This window comes from Coregonus clupeaformis, chromosome 1, assembly GCF_020615455.1.
Source record: "Coregonus clupeaformis isolate EN_2021a chromosome 1, ASM2061545v1, whole genome shotgun sequence".
In the NCBI taxonomy this organism is placed as follows: Eukaryota; Metazoa; Chordata; class Actinopteri; order Salmoniformes; family Salmonidae; genus Coregonus; species Coregonus clupeaformis.
Genome location: NC_059192.1, coordinates 19,359,415 through 19,372,130, shown reverse-complemented (window position 1 = coordinate 19,372,130; position 12,716 = coordinate 19,359,415). Strand labels below are relative to the sequence as shown.

Below are 12,716 nucleotides of genomic sequence, written 5' to 3'. Positions count from 1 at the left end.
AGTCTCCCTTCATTCGATTTTTGTACGGATGTTCACAGTTACTGTTGAAAAAGTTCAGACATGTCAGATGCCCAGGCTCCGCCTATGGTGAGATCCCAGTGAAAAACGTTGCTGGCTATTCTGGCAATTAACATAACAGTCTATTCCAAAGTCTCACCATGCATGCCTTCCATCTCACCTCACAGGCTTCCCAGCCCATGTCCCCAGTTATTGCTAGGATAGGATCGAAGTTGTGGACACCCAGAAAATAACGGATAGCTCTGTTGTGAACATGTTTGTTTTTGAGATACCTCTTAGCACCCCACACTCCTGCTGAGTAGTCCAGAACAGGACACACACGTCTGATACAGTTTGGAATACGAGGCATAACCAATATCTTTTTGTGTTTTTGTTTCTCCATTAACTCCTCCAAGAGCTCTACTTGCTGAGTCTGCCATGGAAGATGTGCCGTACAGAAAAGTCATACGTTTATCAAAATAAAGACCGAAATATTTCTAATTGCTAGTAAACTCAAGAATTTCTTCATCAAAACAGAATTTTAGTACCTGTGTTTCTAAAAGGCATTATCTTGTGGGGGGGGTTTCTGATTGATCATGCGTCTCCATCTTTTGCACTCAATTGACTGTACGTAATAAAATGTTCTGCAGGTCTTGTTCAGTTATATCGGAGGATATGAGCATCATCTTATCTTACTCCAACATTTAACTGTTGAATGTATTTATTTATTTAGCCAAATCATTAATAAGAATGTGTGGCTGTCTGTGTGTGTGTATGGTCCTCCTTTGACTCCATGCCTTTGTCTGCTTGTCTCCTGTTGTAGATACTGATGGGATGTCCCATCTGGCCCACTGGAGGAGACAGCTCTGTTGGACTGCAGAGGACCACCTCCACAATGACAACCGGTGAGCTGGTGGATGGCATTAAATCACATTTCTTTTGTCACACAAATCCTGGCACTCTTGACTGTATCTCTGCGTTTGCCCTCTGGTTATTGATAGTCGGGCTGGGAATTGCCAGGGACCTCGCGATACAATATTGTTACGATATGTATTGCGATTCGATGTGTGTCACGATTCTATATGTATTGCGATTCTATGTGTGTCACGATTCTATATGTATTGCGATTCTATGTGTGTCACGATTCTATATGTATTGCGATTCTATGTGTGTCACGATTCTATATGTATTGCGATTCGATGTGTGTCACGATTCTATATGTATTGCGATTCGATGTGTGTCACGATTCTATATGTATTGCGATTCGATGTTCGGAACATATTGTCACTATACTGTATGTCTGCTGCAGAGAGACGAGAGCGCATGAGAAAATGAGTTTTGGAGGTAAAAGTGCTGAAAACATGTTGGATCACCATTTAAAAAAGATGGAGAACAACCTATAGGATGGTAAATACCTGAGTTTTGGTGTAGGTACAGCCGACTAGCGCTAGCTACCATTAACAAAAAACGTAATAGACAAAAATGAATATTGCGATACTCTACAGCAGGGCTCTCCAACCCTGTTCCTGGAGATCTACCGCCCTGTCGGTTTTTGCTCCAACCCTAATCTAGCGCATCTGATTAGCTGGTTGATAAGCTGTATCAGGTTAGTTACAACTGGGGTTGGAGTTCAAACCTACAGGATGGTTGCTCTCCAGGATCAGGGTTGGAGTTCAAACCTACAGGAAGGTAGCTCTCCAGGAACAGGGTTGGAGTACAAACCTACAGGAGTGTAGCTCTCAAGGAACAGGGTTTGAGTACAAACCTACAGGAGGGTAGCTCTCAAGGAACAGGGTTGGAGTTCAAACTTACAGGAGGGTAGCTCTCCAGGAACGGGGTGGGAGTTCAAACCTACAGGAGGGTAGCTCTCCAGGAACAGGGTGGGAGTTCAAACCTACAGGAGGGTAGCACTCCAGGAACAGGGTTGGAGAGCCCTGCTGTACAATATACGTGGTTTGAGAGAGATTGACCTAGGTCAATGTGAATGATGTATGTGTGCACTGCTGACATGTGGGAGACGGCTACTCGTGCCCTGATAAGTGGATAACATGTATTGTCCTCCTACCTGCCACTCACCTGTCACAGGCTTCCTCCCGTGGGGACTCCGATTCACCCCCGTCTCACGTGCAGTGACTGACTGTCTCCTCTCTCTCCCCATCTCTGACTGTCCCTCCCCCCTCTCGGTCTTTCGCCCTCCCTGTCCCTCTGCCTCTCCAGTAGTGGCGTTGGGTTCCAGCCGTATGATGGGTACCAGGGCACAGGCTTGGCAGGTCTTCACCAGGTGGTGGAGCTGGACGAGCTGACATTGAAACACATGGCGGAGGACTGCTACTCTGTCAAGACCCAGCTAGAACACCTAAAGCTCCTGCTGCAGGTCGGACACACACACACACACACGCACACGCACACGCACACGCACACGCACACACGCGCGCACGCGCACACGCACACGCACACGCACACACACACACACACACACACACACACACACACACAGCTTCTGCTCCAATCGTACTCTGTAGAACACACACACGGGGGACAATGCACTTAAATGCAAACAATCACACTATTTCCATGTATTGTTATGATTCAAACACACTGACTCACTGATTACACCGTTGGTGTTTTTCTGTCAATGCTAGGGAGGCGACTCATACTGAGATCTACTTGGAGAGTCATACGATCATTTGTATCTTGGTGAGACTGATCCAGGCTGGAATTATTATTAGCTGTCGATTGTCACTCAACAGGCTCTGTTGATAACCTAAGATTTTCCCCTCCAATACTATTTTCCTCAACATCTAAGGTGTATTTGCACAGTCACAGATGCGTTTAAACAGTGGGCTGCACAGACCATGTCAGATTGGCTGTGTTGCTTTCTGCAGGAGAGGCTTTAGTTCTCTCTGCTGTGTGTCCGAAGAATGATGCTCAATAGTCACTCTTGGCGCACCCTGTTCCTATTGATTTTCCGTTTATCTCCCTCCCCCATAGTCCCAAGAGAAAGCAGGGGGGCACATACTGTGTCCCAAATGGCACCCTATTCCCTATGTAGTGCACTACTTTTGAACAGGGCCCATATGGTTCTGGTCAAAAGTAGTGCACTATGTAGCAAAAAGGATGCCATTTGATATGCAGACTCTGAGTTTGTACATATCTGCAAGGTTAAATTGGGACATAGTATCTCAGCCGGTGAGATTAGCAGGAGAGTGACTGGCACCAATATCATCTTCTGTGACGTTTGGGGATCTTTACGCCATGCTGCCTGTGTAACAGTAGGCTCACTGCAGTAGCCTATGAAAGGCAGAGACATACTGCCGAGCTGAATTTTTTTATTACACAATCAACCTTTTGACTGCTTCTGGGAAACAATTAATTTCCCCGAAATGATCCCCGGCCTCTCCGACTATATATAGCCATGCTAAATATTATTTTATTAGAACAACAAACCACGTTAGACAGAGCCATCTCTGACCTGACTTTCTCCCAGCTTGGACACAAGGGATGATTCGCGTTCCAAATGGCACCCTATTCCCTATGTAGTGCACTACTTTTAACCAAAGCCTTATGGGTCCTGGTCAAAAGTAGTGTACTATATAGGGAAGGTTAATATATATATGCATCCCAACAGTGATTCTGTTGTTGTCCCACTGCAGTCCCATAGGGCTGTTGTCGACACTATTGTCATCACTCGCATCATAGATTTGCACGGCCCCATCCACCTCCCACAGACAATTCATATCTCTGTGTGCCAATCTGACAGAATCAATGATGACAGCGGGCGATTCCCCAAATCTCCAGCAACTGAGGCTGTGGGAATGATGATGCTCAAGGCTAATAATGCGTCTCTGTCAGTGAGGAATGGGAGATAAATGTGGTGGCGATGTGAGGTGTCTGATTGCACCAGGCTGTTATTGGTTTACTCACGGCTTGTTTTCTGTTTATACTGTTTAGTGCCTTCAGAAAGTATTCACACCCCTTGACTTTTCCCACATTTTTTTTTTTTTATGGATTAAATTGAGATTTTGTGTCACTGGCCTACACACAATAACCAATCATGTCAAAGTGGAATTATGTTTTTAGAAATGTTGACAAATTAATGTAATATCTCTTTGAGCATGGTGAAGTTATTAATAACAGTTTGGATGGTCTATCAATACACCCAGTCCCTATAAAGATAAAGGCGTCCTTTCTCAGTTGCCGGAGAGGAAGGAAACCGCTTGGGGATTTCACCATGAGGCCAATGGTGATTTTAAAACAGTTAGAGTTTAATGGCTGTGATAGGAGAAAACTGAAGATGGATCAACAACATTGTAGTTACTTCACAATACTAACCTAAATTACAGCGTGAAAAGAAGGAAGCCTGTACAGAATAAAAAATATGCATCCTGTTTGCAATAAAACACTAAAGTAAAATTCTAAAAACATGTGACGTTATGTTTGGGGCAAACACAACACATCACTGAGTCCCACTCTTCATATTTTCAAGCATGGTGGTGGCTGCATCATGTTATGGGTATGCTTGTCATCGGCAAGGACTAGAGTTTTTTAGGATAAAAATAAACGGAATAGAGCTAAGCACAGGCAAAATCCTAGAGGAAAACCTGGTTTAGTGTGCTTTCCAACAGACACTGGGAGACAAATGTCCCTTTCAGCAGGACAATAGCCTAAAACACAAGGCCAAATATGCACTGGAGTTGCTTACTAAGACGACGTTGAATGTTCCTAAGTGGCCTAGTTACATTTTCGATTTAAATCGGCTTGAAAATCTGTGGCAAGACTTGAACATGGTTGTCAAGCAATGATAAACATCCAACTTAACAGAGCTTGAAGAATAATGTGCAAATATTGTACAATCCAGGTGTGCAAAGCTCTTAGGCCGTGTCTACTGTAGACTTGACAGTTCATGCAGCTTTAGTATTCTGATCATAGCGTTCTGATCATGGAATTCCGAATGCATCATGCATCTACACCTACTTGTACATTTGTCTACCGTGTCCACTGTGTGTCCTGATTCGCTTCTCCCGCAGTATATTCAAATGCCAGTATGCATTCTACAAACACACGTTTTCTGGAGACTTGTGGGAGGAGTGCTGATGGCGTTGCCCAATGTATGCGCTTTCGGTAGCCTGATTTGCGTCCAGACTGAGGAGAAATCCGCACACAATGCATCCCTGACCACCTCCTGAAGTGGTCAGCCAGATCTGAACGCAATCAGACAACAAAGCGACTTTTGTGCGTCTAGACCCGTCTTTTCAATGCAATCTTCGTATTCTGATAGCAGAAGTTGCATGTAAGTGTCAAGTGTAGACACGACATTAGAGACTTACCCAGAAAGACTCACTGCTGTAATCACTGCCAAAGGTGATTCTAACGTGTTGAGTTGAGTTTATTTTGGTTTTTACAGGGACAGTGCACATGAATCAATGTTTCAGTAAAAGTGCCTGTTTTAGCCAGCCGGCTAATTTTCAACCGCAGTCCCTGGGCAGGTTATTAAAAACAATTACAATAACAATAAATCAAATCAAATTTATATTGGTCACATACACGTGTTTAGCAGATGTTATTGCGGGTGTAGCAAAATGCTTTTGTTTCTGACTCCGACAGTGCAGTATATCTAACAAGTAATATCTAACAATTTCACAACATATTCCCAATACACACAAATCTAAGTAAAGCAATACAGACAAACAATAAGCAGTGAGCACATGCAGAGCAACATAGGACAAGCAACACGTAACACGTTGACAGGGCAATAGTACAGAAAGCAACAAAACAAAATGCATAAAAGCAACAAAGTGTTTCCACACCTCACAAGCTACAGACAACATGGAGAGCTGCAATACACAGCTAGGGATTATGTTCACAAGTCTGATTAGCCTTTAGCCATATCTTTGTTTTTTGTGAAAGTGCGATAGGTTGTGTGTGTGTGTCTGATGGCAGTGTGTTCCAGACATGGGAAGCTCTCACAGAGAAAGCAGATTGACTAAAGGTGCTTTTCCTTAAGGGAACTATACAGTCACCTCTCATGTCAGACCTTGTGGATCTGCTGCCATGGGTTTGGGTTTTCTGTTCAAAAGTACTAAGTGGGGGAGGAGCCAGGCCATTTAGGATCTTGAATACAAGACATGCGTCGGTGTATTGCACAAGATTTTCCCAATTCAGAAGCTCTTGCTTTCTGTACTGGACACACTGACTGTAGCTGTACTGGACACACTGACTGGACAAATATTGGTGTGGATTTTATTCATCCTTCATTTATACAGGATCTTTGATCTTGTTTACAACGGAATTCCTTTATAGCTTCAGTCCTCAGGAATCTGGCCCATAGAGATAGAAAACCAATAGATGCTTGTTGACTCGTCAAATGATCCCATGTAGAATGTCTTTCTACATCTCCTCTCCCTCCATGACAAAATGGTGTCACGATCATAGAAATAGAATTGGAATTATACAGTCATGATATGGGTCTGTCTACTGTAATGAATGTCTAAGGGTTTCATGTGAGAATTATAAATCTTATGTTGATCCGATCTTAGATCTTTGAGGGAGCTGAGCTCCGTTGGTGGGCTCCGGGCAGTTGTAGCCAAATTGAAGAGCATCTTTCAGACTCCCTCCCACTTACGCACTGATACGACTGGGATTAGAGAGGAGGGAAAGACAGGTTCAGACAGAGAGCTGGAGACAGACAACCCCTTCTAGACTTTTCTACACTGATCCCTCTCATGTTGCTACACAGGATCATCCTCCTCTCCACAGCTCCATAGGGAGTGGCTCACAAAACACTCCATCACACCATGATCACACATAGTAACTCTCTGGTGCTTGTTGAAATGTGGATGGCGCAACAACTTGTGTGTCAGAATATCTTTATTGAAAGCCTGATTGACACTAAAGCGCACGTTGAATGTAGCGGCTGTAGCCCATGTCATTGCTAATGCACAAGATATTCATTTTCTCTCTGTTAGTTGAAACATTGCCATGGAAATGGCACAATCTCAATGTTAGCACAAAGATGAACGATAACCTAATGTCCTTATCAGGACATCAAGGGCATCTTGAAAGACCAATTGAAAGCGAGTAACGGTTTGGTACAGGCAATAAGCCTACAACTAGGATCTTAATTTGAGCCAGTTTGCTACAGCAGGAAAATAATCCTGCAGCAACAGGAAATCTTAATTATTATGTGGACCTTTTTGTAAGGGTTGATAAAGGTAAAATAAAGTAATTACAAACTTCAGAAGTATTTTTAAACGTCAAATACACTGCAAGTTTAAAATGTCCTGCATTGCAGGAAAGTTCTCCTGCAACAGGGTGATCAAATTAAGATACTACATCTGTATGTTTGTATTGTTTGTTACAAGATTAAGCATTTTCTGTTTAACACATTTAATTTCTTTCCCATGGATAAGATCTTACGGGAGAGCTTATGACGGAACCTTGAGCCCTGTGAACATTGCTGTTTACTGTCGCCTGTCAAGCAGGAATATATTTCACCCAAGCCGCTATTAAAATAAGTGATATATACACTACCATTCAAAAGTTTGGGGTCACTTAGAAATGTCCTTGTTTCCGAAAGAAAATCAAAAAATGTTGTCCATTAAAACAACATCAAATTGATCAGAAATACAGTGTAGACATTGTTAATGTTGTAAATGGCTATTGTAGCTGGAAACGGCTGATTTTTAATGGAATATCTACATTGGCGTACAGAGGCCCATTATCAGCAACCATCAATCCTGTGTTCCAATGGTTGACAAATAACTTTCTGTTGCAAAGAAAAAGCCATATCTCAGACTGCACATCTTAATCTTTTCTTTTTATTGGCCAGTCTGAGATATGGCTTTTTCTTTGCAACAGAAAGTTATTTGTTTCTGGCCATTTTGAGCCTGTAATCGAACCCACAATTGCTGATGCTCCAGATACTCAACTAGTCTCAAGAAGGCCAGTTTTATTGCTTCTTTAATCAGCACAACAGTTTTCAGCTGTGCTAACATAATTGCAAAGGATTTTCTAATGATCAATTAGCCTTTTAAAATGATAAACTTGGATTAGCAAACACAACGTGCCATTGGAACACAGGACTGATGGTTGCTGATAATGGGCCTGTAGATATTCCATTAAAAATCTGCTGTTTCCAGCTACAATAGTCATTTACAACATTAACAATGTCTACACTGTATTTCTGATCAATTTGATGTTATTTTAAGGGACAAAGAAATTGCTTTTATTTCGAAAACAAGGACATTTCTAAGTGACCCCAAACTGTTGAACGGTAGTGTGTACATATATATATATATATATATATATTTAAAGCCATTGTTGTGTTAGGAACAGACTTACCTTTTTAGTGATCAATTGAAATGACTCTCCTGTTCTGTTCTATCAGACTGAGGGTGTGCTATAAAAACTGCAAACAGAGTTTGGAGAGTTTATGGAACAATCACAAAGATACAAACGCAGCTATTATAGTGCTGGGTTACAGTCCCTGCTGTTGACGATCCTGCCTTCTGTTATAAGCCCTGCCCCAGCCAAACACGGACTCTTTTTAATAGCAAAAAAAACTCAAAGGTATACAGTAGTTGGCCAGAATAAATATTACGTTTACATTTTAGTCATTTGGCAGACACTCTTCTCTCCCTCTGGAGCATGAGTGATTCAGCAAGTAACAAGCCTAACATGAGTGATTCAGCAAGTAACAAGCCTAACATGAGTGATTCAGCAAGTAACAAGCCTAACATGAGTGAATCCTGTATGTTTTGGTGGTGTTGTGCAGGTGGAGGGTGGTAGTGAGATGGACGACACTCTGACTCTGGATACATTGAGTCCAGAATCCAGAGAGGACCCCATTCAAGCTCGACAGGTAAGACCCAGTGTTTAACACCAGACACACACACATACATACACACACTAGACCACAGTAGAAAGTGTACTGTCGAACAAACCCCATGTAGACAGTCGATTAGGCCCATGTTATAGTTGTTTGTCCAAGGCTGTTTATCGTGATGTTACTAGCACCATCTTCTGTTTGTGTACAGATGGCCTTAGGGGTTTGGTTTGTTTGTTTGTGTACATAACCTGTGTGTCCGCTGTGGAAAATAGTACAGTCTCCATTCTCTGGTAATCTTTGTCAATGTGTCATCGCTAGATCTGTTTGTGTGTGGCTGCTTGTTCGGCCATATTACCTTTTTGATCCTGGAATCCAATTTTTCTGTTATTGTGTGTGTCTATTGTGAGTTTACAATTGCCTGCATGTTCAGGGCACATTGCTTCTTTTTACCTTGAATCTCCCTTTTTAAATTAATCAAGCAGGGGGTAGTCTGTTCTGTTCCTTCTCCTCTCAGCATCACAATGCCCCTGCCTCTCTGAGTCTCAACTAGATTAGCATAGCATGTCTGTCTGTCTGGGAGAGGGAGAGCTAAACCGAGAGAGAAAGAGAGAGCGATAGACAGATTGAGAGAGGGCGAGAGAGAGTAAGAGCGAGGAGGGGGTGGGGGTGTGCTGCTGCGGACACCACAGAGGGCGAGCGAGATTAACCTGGACCCCAAAGACCCTAACAACATGGCGAAGCCCAACCCACACCTCTCATCCCCCTCCCTGGGAGCTAGCAGAGCCCTTCTGTACGATCGCAGCTCGTTTATTGAGATGGATGGAGAAGGCTCCAAACCAGAGGCACACTATGACTGGGTTGCCTAGCATGCACTGAAACCACACGGCGTCGGAGCAGGAGCCAGCAGGCATTTATAATGCATTTATACATTCAGTTTATAGGCATGTATGCACTCATTTCTCGGTCACGCAGGGACTGTGTGTTTGTCTGGCTGGGCTGGAGTGAATGGAGTGTAGGGACCAAGGAGGGGTGTGGGCAGTTGGTAGCGGCCAAAGGAAGCCCGGCTGGGCTGGGAGCGCATCAGAATGCAGCCCGTCTGTCTGGGCCTGGGGCTCCCGCGCCGTCTTTGGCTGAGGCACGTTGAAGCTGCATGGCCAGGGCCCCACTGTGGCGCTGAGCCTCTGATGTGCTGCCTTGACCCGGACCAAGCGTATTATCTCTATCCCCTCCTGACAGATGTGTTGTGCATCTCCCTCTCTCTTTCATCCTCTGGCATTCCAAACATGCTCTCGCTCTCTCTCTTTCTCTTTCTCTCGCTCTCACCCCCGTCTCTCACCCCCTTCTCTCTGTCCCCCCCTTTCTCTCTCTCGCGTGCTCTCCTCTCGCTCTCGTTCTCCGCTCTCGCCCCCCCTCTTCTCTCGCCCCCCCTCTTCTCTCGCCCCCTCCCCCTCTTCTCTCGCCCCCTCTCCCTCTCTCCCCCTCCCCCCTCTTCTCTCGCCCCCCTCCCCCTCTTCTCTCCCCCCTCCCCTCTTCTCTTCCCCCTCCCCCTCTTCTCTCGCCCCCCTTCTTCTCCCCCCTCCCCCCTCTTCTTTCCCCCCCTCTTCTCTCCCCCCTCCCCCTCTTCTCTCCCCCCTCCCTCTTCTCTCCCCCCTCCCCCCTCTTTCCGCCTCTTCTCTCCCCCCTCTTCTCTCGCCCCCTCCCCCCTCTTCTCTGCGCCCCCTCCCCCCTCTTCTCTCCCCCCTCCCCCTCTTCTCTCCCCCTCCCCCTCTTCTCTCGCCCCCCCCTCTTCTCTCCCCCCCTCCCCCTCTTCTCTCGCCCCCTCCCCCTCTTCTCTCTCCCCCCCCTCTTCTTTCGCCCCCTCCCCCTCTTCTTTCGCCCCCTCTTCTCTCGCCCCCTCCCCCCTCTTCTCTGCCCCTCCCCCTCTTCTCTCTCCCCCCCTCTTCTTTCCCCCCTCCCCCTCTTCTTTCGCCCCCTCTTCTCTCGCCCCCTCCCCCTCTTCTCTCGCCCCCTCCCCTCTTCTCTCGCCCCCTCCCCCTCTTCTCTCGCCCCCCTCCCCCCTCTTCTCTCGCCCCCCCTCTTCTCTCGCCCCCTCCCCCTCTTCTCTCGCCCCCTCCCCCCTCTTCTCTCTCCCCCTCTTCTTTCCCCCCTCCCCTCTTCTTTCGCCCCCTCTTCTCTCCCCCCTCCCCCTCTTCTCTCCCCCCCTCCCCTCTTCTCTCGCCCCCCTCCCCCCCTCTTCTCTCGCCCCCTCTCCCCCTCTTCTCCTCGCCCCTCCCACCCTCTTCTTTCCCCCCTCTTCTCTCGCCCCCCCTCTTCTCTCGCCCCCTCCCCCCTCTTCTCTCGGCCCCCTCTTCTCTCGCCCCCCTCCCCCTCTTCTCTCCCCCCTCTTCTCTACGCCCCCTCCCCCCTCTTCTCTCCGCCCCCTCCCCCCTCTTCTCTCGCCCCCCTCCCCCCTCTTCTTTCTTCCGCCTCTTCTCTCGCCCCCTCTTCTCTCGCCCCCTCCCCCCTCTTCTCTCGCCCCCCTCCCCCCTCTTCTCTCGCCCCCCTCCCCCCCTCTTCTTTCGCCCCCTCCCCCCTCTTCTTTCGCCCCCCTCTTCTCTCGCCCCCTCCCCCTCTTCTCTCGCCCCCTCCCCCCTCTTCTCTCGCCCCCTCCCCCTCTTCTCTCGCCCCCCTCTTCTCTCCCCCCTCCCCCCTCTTATCTCCCCTCTCCCCCCTTTTCTCTCACCCCCTCCCCCTCTTCTCTCACCCCCCTCCACCCCTCTTCTCTCGCCCCCTCTTCTCTCTCTTTTCCCCCCTTCTGTTTCTCCCCCTTCTCTCTCCCCCCTCTCTCTCCTAATTTCTCCCTCACTCTCCTCATCTCTCTCTATCCCCTATCTCTCTCTCCCCCTCTTGCTCTCTCTTTCTCTCACAATCTCTCCCCTGCTTTCTCTCGCTCCTCTCTTTCGCTCTCTCCCCCTCGCTCTCCTCTCGCGCTCTCCTCTCCCCCTTCTTCTCTCTCTTTCTCCCCCTTCTCTTTCTCCCTTCTCTCTCCCCACCCTCTTCTCTCTCCCATCTCTCTCCTCATTTCTCCCTCTCTCTCGCTCTCTCCCCCTCACAATCTCTCTTTCTCTCACAATCTCTCTCTCTCCCCTCTCGCTCAGTCATCTTTCCCTCTGTCTATCCTCTCTCTCCCCCCTCTCTCGCTCTCTCTCTCCCCTGCTTTCTCTCGCTCCTCTCTTTCCCCTCTCTCTTTCTTTCTCTTTCTCTCTCTATTCTCTCTATCCCCTATCTCTCTCTCTCAATCTCTCTCTCCTCTCTTTCTCTCGCTCAGTCATCTTTCCCTCTGTCTATCCTCTCTCTCTCTCATTCACTGGCTCTGTCCGTCTCTCCCTCCTACAATGAGACATCCCAGCATCACAGCCAGGTTCGTGACTCTGATCTGTGATTGGCTGATCGAACACCCCCCCCCCCCCTGTGTATTTTGGGGCTAGACTTTGTGTTCCCTGCCGTCCTCTGGAGAATTCACAAATTGCATTCTGGCTCAGATCTTGGCAGGCCTGCAGTGGACGGGTGGAGATGTGTGTTTAAGGTCGGTAGGGGTCAAATAAATCTGTGTGGCTGTACTAAACTGTGTGTTACAGGTGGAGGAGCTGTTGAAGGAGGTGCAGGAGCTGAGAGACGAGCTGAGGAGGAAAGACAGGACCATTGCTCAGCTCACCAAGCATGTGGTATGTACTTACTAGCAGTGTTGTAGTACTCAAGACCACATATTGAGTGTCTCGGTCTTGTCTTGGTCTCTGATCCATTTCCACCTGGTCTTTACTCTGTCTCGCAGTGATCATGGACATTTTTTTACATTTACATTTTAGTCATTTAGCAGACGCTCTTATCCAGAGCGACTTACAGTTAGTGAGTG

At 47.1% G+C, this 12,716-nt stretch overlaps 1 protein-coding gene across 2 annotated transcripts in view; it reads left to right on the top strand.

The window, feature by feature from the left end:
* LOC121536014 (serine-rich coiled-coil domain-containing protein 2) overlaps positions 1–12,716 on the top strand; it is a 122,464-nt gene that overhangs the window by 70,133 nt on the left and 39,615 nt on the right. For both annotated transcript variants that reach the window (XM_041843328.2, XM_041843399.2), the window contains exons 5-8: positions 821–902; positions 2,215–2,371; positions 8,771–8,857; positions 12,442–12,528. In XM_041843328.2, the coding sequence (XP_041699262.2) occupies positions 821–902; positions 2,215–2,371; positions 8,771–8,857; positions 12,442–12,528 (413 nt within the window). The remainder of the gene's footprint in view (positions 1–820; positions 903–2,214; positions 2,372–8,770; positions 8,858–12,441; positions 12,529–12,716) is intronic.